General features: G+C 54.8%; 1 protein-coding gene and 1 long non-coding RNA gene across 2 annotated transcripts in view; one reads left to right on the top strand and one right to left on the bottom strand.

The window, feature by feature from the left end:
- Positions 1-1,456: 1,456 nt before the first annotated feature.
- NMNAT3 (nicotinamide nucleotide adenylyltransferase 3) overlaps positions 1,457-19,496 on the bottom strand; it is a 94,270-nt gene continuing 76,230 nt past the window's right edge. The window contains exons 3-5 of the mRNA XM_056122052.1: positions 12,904-13,087; positions 8,166-8,248; positions 1,457-1,836 (exon numbers count right to left, since the gene is read on the bottom strand). Of these exons, the coding sequence (XP_055978027.1) occupies positions 1,457-1,836; positions 8,166-8,248; positions 12,904-13,087 (647 nt within the window). The remainder of the gene's footprint in view (positions 1,837-8,165; positions 8,249-12,903; positions 13,088-19,496) is intronic.
- LOC130030298 (uncharacterized) lies at positions 15,743-17,417 on the top strand. The gene is made up of 3 exons (XR_008793465.1): positions 15,743-15,824; positions 17,134-17,189; positions 17,306-17,417. It is a non-coding gene; the product is annotated as an uncharacterized LOC130030298 (long non-coding RNA).

Raw genomic sequence — 19,496 nt, forward strand, 5'->3', positions numbered from 1 at the left:
TGTCCACCCACCCCGCCCATCTGAGAGTCCATTAACGGGCTCTCACCACTCATCCACCCCACCCACTCATCCGCCCACCCAGCCCCAGCTGTTCACCCAGAGAGCTGCCTGCAGGGGGTGAAAAAGCAATCACTGACCCGGCAGCTGGTACCTGGGAACATAAACTTCTAAATACACCCTGTTCAATCGGAACGGGAGCAAATTCCATGGAGTAGCTAAAAAGGAAGAGCAACCGCGGGTACATCGGGCATGAATAATATAACAAAGGAGGAACTTTTCGTCCATATTTTTGATGTCGATTTATTATTCCTCCCTTTGCCAACAGGCAAGCGGGCGGGGGGCAGCCATCACGCACGCGCACAGACTGTGTGGAGTCAGGCAGCTGTCTCCCATCATCCGTTCCTTCTTAGAATCTGGGACGCCAGGAACCCTGGGGAGGATAACTGGGTTCGAAAACTCTGCTCCATCAAAAAGAGTCTGGTCAGTCAATGCCTTGGGCAAAGTTTAGCTCCAACTGGACTTGCAGCCCAGGAGGCCAGGCCGTTACTACCAGGGCAGGACGGACTCCAGGAAAATCAGCAAATGTTGACTCTTGTCATAACTGTCCTTAGCTGCCCATTAGGGAGTTTGCGTTTGAAATGTGGCTTGAGATGAGCAAACTGTCAGGTCCCTCCAATCAGGACCCGGATGTGGCGCTCCATCCAAGTCAAACCCTGCAGAATGGGCCCTCTGTCCCTACCCTCAGGGGTCCTGTGGGCTCAGAACCCATTCTGGGCACTCCATCAAGAAGGTCTCTTTATCCAGAGGGTCTGAGAGCTTATGACCATTTTTCTAAGAACCTGTGGCACCCTGTAAGCACAGGAGGATGGATGCCCGTCCTGGTGATGGGGACAGGTCCCACACAGTGGGCGGGGAGGACCGCTCTAGCAGGGACACCGGGGGTCCTCAGGGAAAGGTCTGTTGAACTGAAGCCAGAAACGTGTAAAAGCAAAACGGGAAGAAAGAGAAAGGAAGGAAAGGAAGGAAAGGAAGGAAGAGAGGGCGAGGGAAGGAAGAATGGGATGAAGGAGAGAAGGGAGGGAGGAAGGAAGGAAGGAAGGAAGGAAAAGACGGGAGGGAGGGAGAGAACAAGGATGGAAGAAAGGAAAGAAGGAAGGGAGGGAAAAAGGGAAGAAGGAGATATGAAGGAGAGAGGGAAGGAAGAAGAAAAGGAAGAGTGAACAAAGGAAGGAAAGAATTGAGGATGGCCGAAGGTGGGGAGGATGGAGGGAAAGAAGGGAGAGAGAGAGGGAAGTGGGGATGTGAAGGAGCGAGGGAAGGAAGGAGAAAAGGAAGAACTAAGGAAGGCAGGAAGGGAGGGCAGAGGAAGTGGGGAGGATGGAGGAGGATGGAGGGGGAGGAGTGGGGGAGGCAGGGGAAGCCCGGGGCGGGAGCCCTCTGTCCAGGGGGCCCCACCCTAGCTGGCCGGTCCTTGGTTCTCCCGTGGGCCCGCGGAGCCGGCAGCGTCGGGGGCGTAGAGGCGGTGGCGCGTGATGTAGGCGAGCACGGCGTCGGGGAGCAGGTACTTGGCGCTCTGGCCGCGGCGCAGGGCCTGCCGCACCAGGGTGGCGCTGACGTCGTTGCGCACGGGCTCGGTGGCCAGGTGGATGTTGTGCCGGAAGCGCCGCAGCAGGGGCGAGCCCGCGACGTAGGCGGCCGCGTCGTGGCCCGTGCGGCCCACGCACACCAGGCCGAAGCGCTCCACGATCTCGCGCACGTGCGCCTCCTCCCAGAGCCCCGGCGTGTCGAAGGTCCTCAGCACGTCGGCCCCGCACAGCAGCTTCAGCTCGGGCGCGGCTGCGGGAGGACACACGGGCAGGGCTGCTGAGTCGGGCGGGCGCTGAGAGCTCGGCATCGCTCCTGAAAGACCCCCGGGGCCGCTCGTGGCACCCACCCACTGCTCCAGGTCGCCAAGTAGCACGGGACGGGCAAAGACAAACCTGAGCCGGTCCCAGGTGGGCGGTAACGCAGCCAGTGGAGCGTTTGTCTGGTGCCCGGGGAAGTGCCAGGAGGTCCAGGCCTGGTTCTAGCGAACCCCTAAAACGTCTACCCCACCACCGCATCCCACTTAGGTCCCTTACCAAAAGGGTCTGAGGCAGCTGTGCCTGGGCTCCAGGCCCCGATGGATGATCTTAACAAGCACTGGGCCTCGGGCACTGATGGGTGCCACAGATGGACACTGCTCGTCTCAGAGTCCGTTTCTGCACCCATTCCAGCCCCTGAGAACCCGGCAGTTTTGCTGGAAGTAAAATCTTATAGAGGCTCATTGCAAAGGAACTCGTGGGAGGCTCACGGGGTCACCTTGAGGCCACCGAGAACCCCAGCTGGTGACCTTTACAGCTGTTTCCAATAAGACCAAGCTCTGGCCAAACTCATCCCTGAGGATCCTCTTCTGGCACTTGTTCTAATGGAGTGACCCGGCCACCCACCCCACCATAGCGCCAACTCTGGGCATCTTTGCTAACTAAGTGTTTCATGGGGCTAATGTCATGGGAGGTGGTATTATTGTGCCCGTTTTGTGGAGAGGGAAACTGAGGCACCAAGTGGCACAGGAGGGAGGAGGTGGCAGTGTCAGATGGAGGAGTCAGGATTCATCGCAGGTCACCAGCCTCCAGGAGGGGCTCTTGCAACCGCTGGGCTCTGCCCCCGCCTGCTGGCAGAGTCTGTCCCTGCAACATTCCCCAGGGCCTTGGGAAGGGGCCACCTGACCCGGAAATGCTCAGTACAGGCTGGGGGCGTCTCGGAAGAAAAGTCCAGCTTCTGTGAAGTGGCCAAGGCTGGGCTGCTAGAGTGCTTCGTGAAACCTCAGTCTGGGGCGCTTCCAGGGAAGGTTCTGGAAAGTTCTGGAAGTGGACCAGAGCTATGGGAGGGGGAGTTACGGAGTTCTAGCCCTGGAGGGCAGATGCTCCTGTGTGGCAGGTGCTGACCCAGCCTTCTCTGGGCCTCAGTTTTCCCTGAGTGGCAGCTCCAGACTCCCCCACAACCCACCCCCGTGTTCATCCTCACACCTTCACTCAGCATCCATAGCAGTGGAAAACCTGCAGACGCTCTGCCCCCTTGACAGTGGAAGCCCAGGGAATTGTTCTTCTACTCTAATGAAAGGGTCGTCCCACACTCGCCAGTGCCTGAGCTCTCGGTGGGCGAGAACTAGGAGTTCAGTCCAGTTCTGACTCCAGTACTGGCTTTGCCACTTGGCCACTGGGTGTAACCTGGACACCCCAGTGAAGCTACTAACACGCCTGTCTCAAAGGGTGAAGCTAGAACTCGGAGTCTGCGCGTGTAGCATGCCAGGCCTGGACCAGAGTGCCATGACCCCCCTCCCCCCTCCTGTCTGTCCACAGACCCTCTCGCCAAAGCGCACACTTGACGATTAGGAGGTACCTCCTAAGTGCTCGGCTCTCGAAATCAATAAAACGGCATTTAAAGTTACCCAGCCACTGACGCTTCTCATTAAACGGGGCCAGTCCCAGTGCTCAGCACATACATATGGGTTCGACACACTCTCTGCGTTCACGAGCTTCGGCTCCCGTTTCTTACTTATTCAACCGTCGTAAAACGGCACAAGAGCAGAGCCTGACCTTTCAAACAGGGTGGTTTTTATGTGGCTCTGTGTGTGTGTGTGTGTGTGTGTGTGTGTGTGTGTGTGTGTGTGTGTGTGTTTGGGCATAGGTGGGGGGGGAGTTAAGGGATATGTATTAAATTCCAGGATCGCTTGGGGGAATCCCCCTATTCCCACAGGTCAGGGAAGTGAGAAGGCGACCCCCACCCCCTTCCTGCCTTCCTCCATTGTATTTCTGTGGGGACACTCTTGGCCTGCAAGCACAGCTCTCACATGCTGTGTGGTTCACTCCCGGTGACCGCCAAGAAGAGAAGCCGTGCCAAGACCCTCCCTGAGTGCCGAGGGGACATGGTTCTCCTCCCCCTCCTGCGACCCAGGCCCCCAGATTCCAACTCTGGGCCAGGAACTCATCAAGCATCCCCAGGACTCGGCCCTTTCTGAGTCACCTATGGGGCTCTCCAACCTGCTGATCTGGGGACTCTGCTTGTCCACGTTTAAAGGACAGGATGGCGAATAAAGGCCACACTGGACATGAGGCAGTGGCGGTGGGGATACCCGGGGCTGTGTGCTGTCCCTGAGTTGCCAGAGGCCTGGAGAGGCTGGAGTCACAGAGACTGGCGTGGACAGAGCAGGAGGGAAGCGTCAGTCAGTTACTGTTGAGTGACCGGTGGCCTCAACTCTGACAGCGAGCAGTGTCATGCTGAGGTCGGTGTGCCTTGGATTTGAGTTTCTGATCTGTGGGGGGAGAGTGGGTCCTGGGGCACTGGGAGCCCCCAGACATGTTCTGTAGTGACTGGCTGATGGGTGGGGGAGGGAGAAAAAATCCTGTGGCCGCTGTGGTGACAAGAGCAGGCCAGGGGACATTCACTGTGGGTCCTCCTGACTCTGGACCTCTTGTGGCACCTCATGGTCCACTGTGGGCTCCCTGGGATGTGGCCCAGACATGTCCCCAGAAGACGTTCTAGGGTTGTGTCGGGTGCTGGTGTCTGAGGTCCTCCTCCCCAGTGAATCATGCAGATACCCCGTGGGTCACCCAGGGACACGGAAACAGACCAAGGGATGCGGAGAGGGACCCGCCCCAGCTCCCATCAGCCAAGGGTGGGGCCACATCCTGGGGCTCAGTTGGGGCAGGCAGCTCAAGGACCCGACACCCTCCCCCACCTCCCACCATCACCTTACACAGCCCAGAGCATAGCCGCCCGCCTGACTCCTGGACACCGAAGGGCCGTGAACCCCAGCAGTTAAGGGCAGGTGGGCCTGGTGGGCAGAGCCTGGAAACTGTATCCAGAGCAGGGTGACACCTGAGGCCAAGAAACATGTGGCTCACAGGGTGTCTCATAGGCTCTCTAAGACTCTTAGAAACATCAGCAAGTTGGGTCTGAGTGATACAGCAGGTGGGGCATTTGCCTCCAACGCGGCCAACCTGGGTTCGATTCCCAGCATCCCATACGGCCCCCTGAGCACCACCAGGAGTGACTCCTGAGTGCAGAGCCAGGAGTAACCCCGGAGCATCGCCAGGTGTGGCCCCCAAACAAACCAAAACCAAAACCAAAACAAGATGTGTCTGCCAAGGAGGCAAGCTGCGGGGTGGAAGGGAGCCTGGCACCACTGGTGAGGTTGGTGCTGGGATGTATCTGAAACTCTCTTATAATAAACCTTTGTAAGTCATGGTTCCTAAACAGAAGAAGGAAAAAAGAGGAAAAAAAAATCTCCAGGAACACCCACTGCCTTGTCGGATGCCTGGGCTGAGAAAAACGGGCCCTTGCTTGGGAAAATCACACCAGATTCCCCCCCCCCCCCCTTCTTCTTTTGATTCCAAATTGGAAATCTGTGTCCTTAATGGAGCATATGGAAAATAATCAGCATTTAAGTAGAAAATAGCCACAGCTGCAAATCTGCTGTCTAAAATAAACAGTCAATATTTTGGTGTGTTTCTTTAGTCTTTCGTACTTCAGACATGCAGCTGATGTTGAGCCCTGGATTCTTACCTCCCCGGACCCTGCGTCCTCCACTCCCCTCACAAGCATTCCCACACCGCGGAGCACCCCGTGTGTCTGTAGGGCCTGCGCACCCACACCTGGGGGCCTTTTATTCTCTGCCACCACTAGAACTCTGTGCCACGCGTCTTTCCACGGGAGTCTGTGCCCGGCTTCCCAGCCAGGCTCTGAGAGGGGATTCTGGCAAGCAAAGGGTGCCAGCATGGTCCCCAGCTATGCACAGGCACCGTAGTCAGCTTCCGCTCCAGGGAAATTCCCTTTATCTAAGCGTCCATTCTGAAGAGAACCAGAGGAGTAGGATGGAGGGTGTGGAAGGGGAGAGCAGGTTCAGGGAGACTGTGGGGGAGAGGAGGAGGAGGGAAGGGAGGTGAGGTCCAAGGGGGAGCCAGGAGGGAGCGGGGAAGAAGGAACAGGATAGGAATGCTGGAGGCAGCAGAGGGTCAGTGTGAGACACAAAGGGCTCTGTGAGGCCTCCCTCCTCCCCAGGGCCACCTCCCTCCTCCCAGGGTCATCTCCCTTCTGCCAGGGCCATCTCCCTCTTCCCAGGGCCATCTCCCTCCTCCCCGGGGTCACCTCCTCCTCCCAGGGCCACCTCCCTCCCCCCCCCCCCCCAGGGCCATCTTCCTCCTCCCAGGGCCACCTCCCCCCCCCCCCCATCTTCCTCCTCCCAGGGCCACCTCCCCCCCCCCCCCAGGGCCATCTTCCTCCTCCCAGGGCCACCTCCCTCCCCCCCCCCCCAGGGCCATCTTCCTCCTCCCAGGGCCACCTCCCCCCCCCCAGGGCCATCTTCCTCCTCCCAGGGCCACCTCCCTCCCCCCCCCCAGGGCCACCTCCCTCCTCCCAGGGCCACCATCCTCCTCCCAAGGCCACTTCCGTCCTCTCCAGAGCCTCTGTCCCTCCCCAGGATTTCTCTCCATCCGTCCCTCCCTCCCACCCTCCCTCCCTCCCTCTCTGCCACCCCTTCCTCCCCTTCCTCAGTCTCTCGCCCACACCAGGCCTCCCTCCCACTCCAGGGCCAACCCCTGCTCTCACTGGCTACTTTAGCACCCCAAGGTCACATGGTCTCTGGCCCTTTGCTCCTTTAGGCCTTCATGCCTTACCCAGCTCCTGGCTGCTCACAGCACCACCACCCCCATCACAGACTGAGCCTGGGGCCCCTCATAGCCCCCCCCCCCAGCTCAGCCTGGGCCAGCCCCTCACAGCCCCCAGCTCAGCCTGTTGCTCCTCTGCTCTCAAAGTACCTGGCGGGCACCAGAGCATCCACAGAACCTTCCTGCACAGATGCTGGCCTGGGGTTGACCACAGACAGGGAGCTGGGAGTGAGCAGTGCTGGAGGGGGACGGGGGGGGGGGGGGGGTGGGAGGCCGCAGAGAGGAGGCTGAGGAGAGGCCGAGGGAAGGGTACCCGGGGAGGACACAGAGTCCACCTCCCTCTGCTCTATGTCTGCTCTGCCCGCTCTAGGGGAAGCCCACCCCAGGCCCATCACACCCAAAGCTGGGCAAACCCGCCCGCCACCCCCCCGCCCCCCGCCCCCACACACACACTCCAGCCCCTTCACCCTGGGTAGCCTGGGGCCTGGGAAGGGGCTTTCCTCAGCCTCCCTCTGACTTTACGTGCGTGACCCCCCAGCAGTCTGTGGGGTCTCTGCATGGAACCTTCAGGGCACCTCATGGCCAGTTCAAGTCCTTGGGGGGGGGGTGTTGCACCAGAGGCCCCCGTGCCTCTGCGTGTGTTCATTATAAAGGGGTCGCAGGATGAAGAGAATGGACAGCAGCCCTCGGCCCTGGCCTGGCTGGGGTCAGCTAGGGAGGCAGTGATCCCTCCAGGGAAGGGGCCAGGCGGCTGGTCTCCCTGTGGCATCCCTGACCCCTGTGATGGGGAAACATGGTGTGGGGGGGTGGTGGTGTCAGGGAGTCCCCACTGAGGCCACTCACTTCCTGCCCCCTCCTGCTCCTGCTTGAGGGGTCTCTGCGTGGTCAAACCCTGGTCCTGGGACTGCTCTGGAAGAAGGAACCTTTGGTGCTTGGAAATCAGAGCCAACGGGCTCCATCGAGAGACGGTGGGATGGAGTTGTCCTTGCCCGCGGTCACAAGGCTTCCATCCCCGGCACCACGGAGGGCCACCGAGCCTTGCCAGGAGTGACACCAGCACCGACAACAGGGAAGACGCATGAAGATGCCTCATGACCACCTGAAGGCCCCTTGAAAGCAGGAATTCCTCTTCTCTGGTACCATCCGGTGACCCTGCTCTTGGCCCTGACCTCTGCCTTACCCCCCCAACCCCCCCCAAACCCCCCAGCCAGTCAAGCCTGTCTTCAAAGCTTCCTGGGCACCCAAGAAGCCCAGCCTCAATCGGCTTGTTCCCGTAGAACCCACTTGTAATCCGGGTCACGAGCACCCGCGCAGGTCACGTAAGCCCCTTAGAGGCAGGAAATCCGTGGTGAGCCTCGGATACCCGTGGCCGGAGGCCCGGCTATGCTCACGCCTTTCCCAGTGGACCCGGGAGAAACCGGAGTTGGACACCCTTTGTTCACCCTCCCCTCCCGCTGCCGCCTCGGGCTCAGCACCCACCTGCAGCGGGAGGGGATGGAGCCTCGCCAAGGTCGGGGCCTTCGGTCCAGGGCAGAGATGCGAGCAGCTTGCGGTGGTGATGCCTGTGTTGTTTGAAACAGGGGCTCAGGGTGCCTCTGTGGCCCCCAGAGAGACCAGGGCTGGGGGCTCAGCGGCCAAGTCTCAACCTGCAACCACAAGGCGTGACTCCAGGCCCAGGGCCCGAGAGGCTGCCCTCCTCCCCGCCACAGTCAGGTCAGGAGTGCCAGGTCCCAGCCCGTCCCTGCCTTTGGGAGCCTCAGACTGAGGGCACCGGCTGGTCTGTCCTCCCTCTGCACCCCTCTCACACTGCTGCCTCATCACTGCCGTTATTGCTGTTGCTACGGAGTTATTGCAGATATTTGCGGAGCTGGGGATGGAACACAAGTAGGAAGGTGACGGCTGGGCTACACCCCGGCCCTGCCATGTGGGGCTTTCTTGGTAATGGCTTTCCTGACTCACCTACATTCTAGCTGCCTAAAGAATACCAACAGCAAATGGTTTACTTTGGCCCAGAGTCTTGTATTACAATTGGGTACCCTTGGATCCCTCTTTCTCTCCCTCTCTCTCTCTCTTTTTTTAAATTTTTTTTTTCTTTTTGGGTCACACCCGGGGATGCACAGGGTTACTCCTGGCTCATGCACTCAGGAATGACTCCTGGCGGTGCTTGGGGGACCATATGGGATGCTGGGAATCAAACCCGGGTTGGCTGTGTGCAAGGCAAACGCCCTACCCGCTGTGCTATCGCTCCGGCCCCCCGCTCTCATTTTTTATGTTTTGTTTTTGTGGTGATGCTGTGGACTTGAACTCTGGACCTCACACTTGTGAGTTTTATGTTCTACCACTGAGCTCCATTCCCGATCTCATTTTCTCATTAAAAATAAAAGTTGAGTCGGGAATAAGGTCACGAGCGGCTCGGCTCCAGAGGGCCTGATTTCCAAGCCCCGGAGTTCTTTGGGCCGGGAAGAGGGGCGGGGGGCGGGGGGCAGCAGGTGTCGGCAGTGCACAGGCCCCTCACTCAGCACTGCGGTGGGTGGGCGGTGGGTGGTGGGCGGTGGGCCCCCCCTCCCAGCCCCTAAGCCAGGACTGTGTCTTCTCAGTAGAACACACCCTTGCATCTGGGAGGCCTTGCAATCAAGTCTCAGCAGTAAGCAACAAAAGGCTTTAATTCCATTTAATTCAAAATCTAAACCTCGTTTCTAAAGTCAGGAGGGTGACTTAGGTTTTTTTCTGCAGCGGGTTTGTGAGTTGTCACAGTGCAAAGGCCCAGGACTACACAGAGCTCGGATGCTTAAGAGCGATTGCGGCCATAAACTAAACAAAAATAACGCCACTTCCCCCCTCCCCCTCACAAGAGCTGAGTTGACTCCATCAGGCGATTCTCAACCTTCGGCACACAAAATCAATCATTCGGAAAACTTCTTAAGGGTAAGTGACAGAAAGGTCTGTGTCGTGCCTCACAAGCCCCCAGACAAATCCTAGCCTCGGCGTGTCTGTACCTGCGCAGGCCCAGAGCACTTCCCAGCGGCTCAAACGGCCGGATTGAGACCCCCAGCTCGGAGAGACGCAGGCACTCATCATTGGCAGCAGTCACATTCCTGGCAAATGGCACTGTGGCCTCCACTGAGTGGCCCGTCAGGATCACCAGGGAGCTGGGGCAATCCTGATGGCCCTCCCTGGACTCACAGCAAGCCCGCGCTTGGGCTGAAGCTCAGGCTTAAGAAGCTCCCTCCTGGGTGCTCAAGGCACAGCCAGGGCCAAGAAACACCGAACTCAGCACAGTCCAGAAAGGAAAAAAAGGGTCCAGGCCGGGGCAGGGGTTATCGGCCCTAGGGCTGCGTCTGTGCTGGGAGCTGGGGTCAGGTCTTCTGGAGGCTCTGGGGACAGGCTGGGGCCGGGGAGGGGAGACGATTGTGTGATGAAGTGCCTCCCTGAAGCCAGGGGTCTATCTGCACCATCTCATCAGCTCAGCACCCAGGGAAGCAGGTGCTGGCACCCTACTTTGTTGGTGATGGGGCTCAGTGAGCCTCAGCCTGTTCTGCTCAGTCCCGACCGTGGCTAGTGAACGTGACTCGTGCTGGGGGTGCTCCTCGGACCCCACGGTCCAGCCTCGGGGCCTGTCAGTCACCTGCCTTGTCTGCTCTCCCTCCCCCCGCCCCCGCTCCCCCTCCCCGGGAACTGAGAGAAATGGAAGCGGCTGACTAGGTTGGATGGTATAGGTGTCAGTGCAGTTCCCAAGAGAGAGACTGAGACAGAGACACAGAGAGACACAGAGAGATACAGAGAAAGAGAGAGACACACTGAGAGGTGAGAGAGACACAGAGAGAGTGAGAGACAGAGAGATGGGCAGAGAGAATGAGAGAGACAAACAGAGACAGAGGGAGAGAGACAGAGAAAGAGAGAGTGAGGGAGACAGTGAGAGACAGAGACAGAGAGAGCATGAGAGACAAACAGAGAGACAGGGAGGAGAGAGAAAAAGACAGGAGACACAGAGAGAGACAGAGAGAGAGGAGAGAGACACAGAGAGATACAGAGAAAGAGAGAGACACAGAGAGAGTGAGAAACAGAGAGACAGGGGCAGAGAGAATGAGAGAGACAAACAGAGACAGAGAAAGAGAGAGTGAGGGAGACAGTGAGAGACAGAGACAGAGAGAGCGTGAGAGACAAACAGAGAGAGAGAGACAGGGAGGAGAGAGAAAAAGACAGGAGACAGAGAGAGACAGAGAGAGACAGAGAGTGTCCTGTGATCCTGTGATTTCACATTTCTCTCCTGAAAATGCTGCTGAAATAGCCTGCAGTCCACCGGGTGCCTCTGGCTGGTTTTTTCACAGGTGCTGCGTCGTGATCACTGGGGTGTGGAAACCAAACTTTCACAAAAAGGTAAATGTTAAACTATTATATGTGTGTGTATACACAGCGGGACACTGCTTGGCTCTTGGAAAAGATGAAATCATGCTATTTGCCTCCGTGTGGCTGGAACTGGAGGTGCCCACGCTGAGCGAAGTCGGTCAGGAGGGAGGCAGACACAATCATCTTTCTTACATGGGGGTGTCAGAGAGCACAACCAGGGAACAGAAGCAGCCAGAGGGAACAGAACCCGAGAACAGGTCTACGTCAGTGACGCAGTGCGGGGGGGGGGGGGGGGGGGGGGGGAGGGGTCCCTGAGACACTCAGGCGGGGACAGGTGTTGGAACATTTGTATGCCTGAAAACCCATCACGGACAGTATTGTCCACCGTGTGACTAAAATGAAAAATAAAAAAGACAATTTAAACATTTTTAAAAAAGGTAAAAGTTGTCTCCCAACTGACTGGCCTTTTGTTTCTGCAGACAGGACCTGGTCCTCCACAAGCGTGACTTGTCTCCGTCTGAGCTTCCTCACGGCCCTCTCCTAAGTTTTTGCTTCTGAGCCTCAGCGGACACCACTTAGGACTTACTCCTGGCTGTGTTCTCGGGGATCACCCTTTTTTTTTTGCTTTTTTGGGGGGGGCGGGGAGGAGGTTATACCCAGTGATGCTCAGGGGTTACTCCTGGCTCTGCACTCAGGAATTACTCCTGGTGGTTCCCAGGGGACCATATGGGATGCTGGGAATTGAACCCGGGCCGGATGTGTGCAAGGCAAATGCCCTGCCTGCTGTGCTATTACTCTAGCCCCTCAGAGATCGCTCTTGGCGGTGCTCAGGGGACCCTGTGTGGTGCTGGGGCTGGAACCTGGCTTGGCCACGTGCAAGGCCACCACCTCACATGCCCTGTCCAATCCCCCTGGCTGCTGAAGGTAAAACAACTGAAATCCCAAACTGGGCCTGGACTGGCCTGACGGTATTACTTTCCCTTGTCCCCAAGGCCTGTGTTTCCTGAGCATCTCAGGGTTTCCAAGCTCAGGAAACAGCCCCTAGCCTGCCCCCTTCCCGCAGAGCACCCCTGAGGGATGGGCAGGCTGCCTCCTGGATTCCTGCTTCTCTCCAGTGATGCATCCCAGGCCAGGAGCAGGTGGAACGAGCCGCTCACCTGTGCTGGAGGCCCGAGGCAGTTCTGGAGGAAAAATGACCAGAGTGCGGCTGTTCTGAGATTTTCAGCCTCCCCTTCCCAGCTCCTGCCTGAAGCTGGGGGGCCAGAACCCCAGACTCCGGGAGTTAAAAAAGCTGCCTTCTGAGGCTGGGGAGATGGTAGAGTGGGCAGGGCACTTCTCCTGCATGTGGCCACCCTGGGGTGATCCCTGGTACCCCCATATGGTTCCCTGAACATAGCCAGGAGTGATCCCTGAGCATCGCCACTTTTGGCCCCAAAACAAAACAAGGAAAGGACAGAGAAGCTGCCTTCTGAGGCCACTGCAGCCCAGGGAGGCCAGCCCACTGCCCGTCTTCTGCTTCTGGCCCTGGACATAGCGGCTGTCCCTGCAGCTCCATCCTTCCCTGGCTTTACCATTCCTGTCTGCAAGCAAAAGGCGGAGCCACCAGCAGCTCCATGGTGGCATGCAGGACTGGGCACTCCCATTGGGTGCCCCACCCCAATCCCCTGATGCGAGGGTGGGCGAGGAGCCCCACTCAGGACTTCCCGGAGGATGAGGGAAAGGGCTGGTCATCCCAGCAGTGAGCAGAAGCTGCTAGCACTGCCCCCGAGCAGGCCTGGCGGAAGCACCCCCCCCACTCCACACCTCCCCCCATTGCCCCCCCCATCTCCTGCAGGCCCTGCTCAGTGTACCAGCTGGGGGCCTCCCATACCTGAGCACCTTCACCGTCTCCGTCCACTGCGCCTGCTCACTCTCCCAGGGGTCCACTCCGATCCAGTCGGACGTCTGCAGGGCGAGCTGGACCATGGCCACCCGGTGGTGGGCAGCCACCAGATCTTTCTTGCCATAGAGGTCACTGACGGGCGAGATGATCCCCCGGATCACCTGGTACCTGCCTGGCAAGAGAGAGCAGTGGCGTTGGGTTGGCAGCAACCCAGTGGGGTTGTGTTGTGTCCTGGATCCAGCCTGCCCCTGACCTGTTCTGAGCAAGTCAGCTCCCTCCAGCTTCTCCTAGACTCTTCTAGAGCCCAGAGTAGTGTTGCTGCCAAGAGCGAGACCATGAGTACTGGGTTGGAGGGTGAGGAGGGGGTGGTGGCAAATGTAATTGAGGCAAAGGTGGCAAAGGCGGCAAAGGTGACCCATGTGGTAATATGGCAAGTGCTACCAATGGCACACGGTACCTGAGGTCAGAAGATGTTCCTGAGTTCACACAGGGGTTTGGCGGCTGAGGAAGAAAAGGATGGGACATGGTCTGAGCCAGCAAGGGGGGCAACGGGAGGCGGTGGCACAGGCCTGCCTCTGGCTTTGCAGGAACACGCCACCAAGCCAACGGCAACCAGCCTAGGTGATGCCCAGGGGCTGGGTTTCAAGGTTAAAGGTTCAGCGAAGAGCTCTCGTTTGAGCTCCAGTGATGCTGGAGGGGCTGTGGAGGACCCTCGTGGGAAGAGGAGGAGCAGGACCTAGTTTTGATGCATGTTGCATGTTCTTTCCGTGACAGTTAGTGCCATGAAGACCTCTTTCGACATCACTCATAGGAGCGTCACCATTTTGTGGGTCAACATTTCATTCTTGGTGGAGCTCGAGAGAGTACAGTGGGTAAGGTGCTGGTCTGTGGCCGGCCCGGGTTCCATTACTCCAGGTAATTCTCTGAGACCACCAGAAGTGATCCCTGAGTGCAGAGCCAGGTATAAGCCCTGAGCATCACCAGGCGTGGTCCCCAAGCCAACCAAACAACATAAACCACATTTTTTTCTCTTTGTGCATGACAAGAGCATCATAATTGTCCCTCTAGATGATCAGTGATTTCAGTGGCAATGACCAGAAGGCCCCTTGGTCCCCTGTGTGCAATGCTGCCCTCCCGGGTTTCATGTCTATCTGTGTACAGGCCTACTTCTGTCCTTTCTCCTTGCCCAGGCTCCCTTAGCCTGCCCATGGCCACGTCACAATCCAGCCCAATCATGCACCTTGCTCTACGCTTCAGCAAATTCTCCCATCTCCCCTTCAGTGGTGTCTTGGAGACTCACGACTTTTTGCCATTTTCACTTCAATTTTAGAAAGATTCTTTGAAGTTCCACAAAAATATAATACTACCCAGTCCCCAGTTCAAAGTCTGCCGGCAGTGAGAGAGGAATTGAGTCTGTTTGAAGTTACAGAAGATGAACCCCAACACTCTACCCCACCAAACCGCCCAATCAATGAGCACGGTACTCCTTTCGGTTCATTTAAGCTTTCATGTCTGTAAATGCAATTTCACAATTTTTCTTGAAAAGCACTTTCACATTCTTTGTAAGATTTATTTCTTGATACATGTTCTATTTGGATGCCACTAAAAATACTTATTTTTTATTTCTTACTGATATGTAGAAATATAATTTAGGTATCTTGTGTGTTATCTAGTAATCTTGCTTAAATCTCTCTCTCTCTCTCCCCTCTCTCTCTCTCTCTCTCTCTCTCTCTCTCTCTTCACACTCACCTGTCATTAGGGCTTACTCTTGGTGGAGCACAGGGAAATAAATGCAGAGCCAGAGACAGACCCTGAGTCAGTCACATACAAGGACATGCTTATCCTGTGCATTATCTCTCTGGCCCCTAGCAATCTCTTCTTAATTTTAACAGTTTAGCTGCCAGTTCTTCTGTCTCTAAAAACAGTGCCATTTGAAAATACTGACAGTTTACTTCTCCTCATCTAAGCCTTATAATTTTTCCAAGCCTTCTATTTCGATCAGCTTGCTGCATTGTCTGAAGCCTCTGTTAGGCAGTTGAGGCATGATCATATCAACAGTCCTGCTGGTCTTATAAAAAAAATTTTTTTTTCAGTTTCAGTATGATACATGATGACTGTGCAAGTTTCCTGTAGTTAACCTCCTTCCGTTGTGGCTGGGATGATGCCATGCATTCAATAGGCCCCATTTTGATTTTTTTTCTCTATCTGGGTCCACAGTAGACCTGCCTGGCTGTACCTCTTGGAATGGGACGGGGCTGAGTGCTTGTGAGTGGGATGTGGTGAGTGGATATGACGTTTGCCCATACAAACTTGGTCATAAAAAACCTAACCCTTTAGCTCCTTCAGTGAATCTGAAAAATACAATGAAGACACATGGGGCTTCCTGGAACCCCCTCTCCCATCTGTACCCCTAGACATGGATTGGGAGGAAATTTCCCTGTAGATATCCTGCACCTACCTGGGATTTATCAGTGTGGGGTAAACTTCATGTTAAGCTTCTGAAACCTGGGAATTTACTCCTGTAGCCCAGCTTGGTGTCTCCTGACTAATACATTACTTCAAGAGACCGACCCCAGCCAGTCCCAGTTCAAGAGCTTCTGTCATTATACCAGAAACTTTTTTCTTTCATGACTCTTGAAATGATTGTATAATTTCCCCCCCTTTAGTCTGTTAACAGAGTGAATTGTAGTGATTAATTTTCTCATATTCAGCATTACATTTGAGATAAACTCGATTTGGCCAAGACGTAGTATCCTTTTAATGTACTGATGAATTCACTTTGGTAATTTTTCTAGGCAGTGAAGAGATCTATAATTTTCTTTTAGTGCCCTAATCAGGTTTGGGTATCAAGATTATGCTGGCCTCTTAAAAGAAGCTGGGGACGTTCCATCTTCTTGCGTGCTCTAAGTGTACGTGGGTAAGATTAAAATGACCTTCTATGCCTCTTAAAGTATCTGCTAAAACTCACCAGTGAAGTCACGGAGGCTGAATTTTAATTAGCCTGATTTTTTTTTTGACTACTGACTTTTAACTTCTTTAATGGATACAAAAACCACTTCAGAATTTTAATTTTGTTGTTACAATTTTTGGCAACTTTCGTATGTCTAGGACTTTGCTCATTATATCTAAGTGTTGAAATGCACTTCCGTGTTATTCACGATGCCCCCTCATTTGTTCGGTGCCAATACACCCGTCCTGGTTTCCTTTGCCTTGTTAACAGGGTTGTATGTCCCTTTCCCTTACTCAGCCTTCCCAGAGGCTTCTCGTTCTATTGGTCTTTTCAAGGGAACAACTTTAGGCTGTATTGATCTTCTCTACCGAATGCTTATTTTTCATTCCATCCGTTGCTCTTCTTATTTTTATTAATTATATCTTCCTCCTTTCCTGCTGTTGTTTTGCTACTCTTGTGATAAATGCTTAGCTAACTAATTTGCTGTGCATCTTATTTTCTAATACACACTTTGTCTTATTTTCCCATCCCAGGGACCCGCAGTCTGTCTTCTCTCTGAACCTGCACGTGACTATACAGATCTTCTCTAATCATGTCTCCACTTATCACACAAGCCTTTCTACACAGTGTTTTCATGATCATTAAGTTCAAAATCGTTCCTAATTTCTATTCCTCTGTCTCTCTTTTGATCCATGAGCTATTTAGAAGCATTTCCCCAGATTACCAAACATATTGAGATTTTTGGACTATCTTTCTGTTATTTATTTCTAGTTTGGTGGCACTGTAGTCAGAGAACATAGTCTGTATTGATTTTAATCACTGAAATGTGTGGATACCTGCTTTATGACTTAGGATACAGTCATTTTTTTTTGGCAAATGTTCCATGTGCGTTTAAAAAGAATGTGCATTCTATGATTGCTGGGTCCAATGTTTTGCTCATTTAGTCAAGACAGAGGGCACTGTCCCCCGGCTAGACATCATTCAGAGCCAGACCTCCCTTTTCAGATGCCAGCATGACAATGCCACCTAAGATACTTCATTTACTCGAGGGAAGTGGGCAGGAAAAGATAAGCATGATTAGAAATTGATCCATAAGGAAAAAATAAAAAGGCTTAGAATCCCAAGATTCTGAAGATTACAAGACCACACTTCATTTTGGAGGGGGGGACTGTTTCCACTGTTTATGGAAATGGTGACTCACACTCTCTAGAAAGCAAAGTCAAAGTTCTATTTCTGCACATCTGCTCACTGGGCTCCTTCTCTTTTAGGAGAAGCAGGGAGACCAGAGGACCAACTCCCGTGAGCTGCTGACGCTCCAGCCAATGTACGCACATCTGACCTTCCCGCTGGTTTCTGCCTTCTGGGAGGATATGGGGCTGGGGGCAGCTTGGAGTGGGGGGGTCACTCTGAGTAGCTCAACGGGGTATCTTGGATCTCCAGCGTCACCTGGAATGACTTAACTAGACACAACCGATGGTCCTGGGAGAAACCAATGTTTTGTTAAAACACCCGCGAGAAGAGAGTCCCTAACAGAAACAAGGTGAAATAAACACCCCCTTCTCCAAAGAGTCGTGAGTTCAAGCCTCTGCCTCCCCACCCAATCCCTGTGCTAGCTCTCCCGAGACCTTGTCTTCTCCTCCTAAGCTGCGGGTACTTCCCTGTGGCCCCCACTACTCCCAGCAGCTGGATATGGACGATCCGTCCATCCATCTGCCTTTGGCTGTCCCATGAGAATGATGGAGCCATTGGGATAGAACCTGTTTCTCTCAATCTGATCATGTGTCTGCACGCTGCTTACTGTGAGATGATGTGGGGCTGCCCCAGCCACCAAGGAGGCGGGGGCTGGAGTTTCTCATTGATCTCCACTTCCCCCTGGATACTCTAAGCAACAAAACAATAAAGATGAAGGAAATCAGGGCCAGAAAGACAGTACAGTGGGTAGAGAGAGTTTGCCTTGCACAACTGGGGTTCCATCCCCAGCACCCCATATGGTCCCCCGTGCTTGCCAGGAGTGAGCCTTAAATGCAAAACCAGGAGTCAGCCCTGAGCACTGTCAGGTATGCACCCCCCCGCCCCCCCCGAAAAAAAACAACCAAAGTAAATCAACAAAATAAAAACAGAAGGAAATCGCAGAGAGAGAGAGTGAGAGAGAGAGAGAGAGAGAGAGAGAGAGAGAGAGAGAGAGAGAGAGAGAGAGAGAGAGAGAATGGGGAAAGGCCAATGGATGGGGAAAGGCAACAGAAATGTGGGCGCAGGAGAGCTGAGGAGCAAGGAGTAGTGCGAGTAGAGGCCGGCTGAACCCTCTGAGGATGGTCCTCACTACTCCCCGCACCAGACCAGTGACTGGTGCAGCCGCAGGGGGAAGCAGCTACCTGCCTCCAGCCAGGATGGATGCAAGGAAGGGCTCCTTAGAACCCCAGCCCGGCCTCCAGGCAGGTCCTCTGGCTCCCTCTCCTGGGGAATCGCTAATTCGCAGCTCATTCCTGGAACTATCCAGAGCTTCTGCACACGCCAAGACGCCCCCACCCCACCATCTCCCAAGAAATAACCTGGAACAAAATTCCCCATGCTTCAAGATTGCCTTAAGGATGTTACTGATGGAAACAGAGAAGTAGGAAGTCCCGGGACTGGAGTGATAGTGCATCTGGAAGGGTCTGCCTTGCACGTGGTCAGCCCAGGTTCCATCCGCAGGACCCCATATGGTCCCCTGAGGACCTCCAAGAGTGACCCCTAAACAAGGCCAGAAGTGAGCCCTGAGCACCACTGATTGTGGCCCTCAAACCCAACCCAAACAAACAGAAGCCAGAAGTTCAGTGGACTTTTATTTCTTTAAATATTTCAGCGGCGAGCCGGATTCCTTGTATTGACTAAGCTGATGCTCAACAATGCCCTTCCCACACCCCAACCATACATTATCCTGACAATATTCCTTACCACACAGTATCTTTCCATGCAGACTTCATGTCCCACTGGCAGTCAGGACTCAGAATCACCCTCACTGACTCATGTTCTTCAGACAGGACTGTTGTAGCTAGCGGGGGGCGAGGGGATGGTTCATATACAGGAGAGCAGGGCTCGAACCCTGGCCTTGCAACACACACACACACACACACACACACACACACACATACACACATGTCTGCACATAGGGAAATCAGGTTTAAATTAAATTAAACTAAATGAGGAGCTGGAGCGATAGCACAGCGGGTAGGGCATTTGCCTTGCACGCGGCTGACCAGGGTTTGATTCCCAGTGTCCCATATGGTCCCCTGAGCACCACCAGAAGTAATTCCTGAGTGCAGAGCCAGAAGTAACCCCTATGCATTGCTGTGTGACCTAAAAATTTAAAAAAAAAATAAAAATCTTTAAAAAAATTATCATGGTCATGGTCCTCCCGTTGTTCATTGATTTGCTCGAGCGGGCCCAGTAACATCTCCATCACGAGACTTGTTGTTACTGTGTTTTGGCATATCGAGTACGTTACGGGTAGCTTGCCAGGCTCTGCCTTGCGGGCGAGATACTCTCGGTAGCTTGCTGGGCTCTCCCCTGAACGTGCCCGATCTCTCTGATCTCGGAAAAAAAAATAAATTAAATTAATTTGGGGGAGGGGCACCCTGCAGTACTCTGGGCT

Source organism: Sorex fumeus, unplaced genomic scaffold (assembly GCF_029834395.1).
Source record: "Sorex fumeus unplaced genomic scaffold, SorFum_2.1 ptg000044l, whole genome shotgun sequence".
Classification (NCBI taxonomy): Eukaryota; Metazoa; Chordata; class Mammalia; order Eulipotyphla; family Soricidae; genus Sorex; species Sorex fumeus.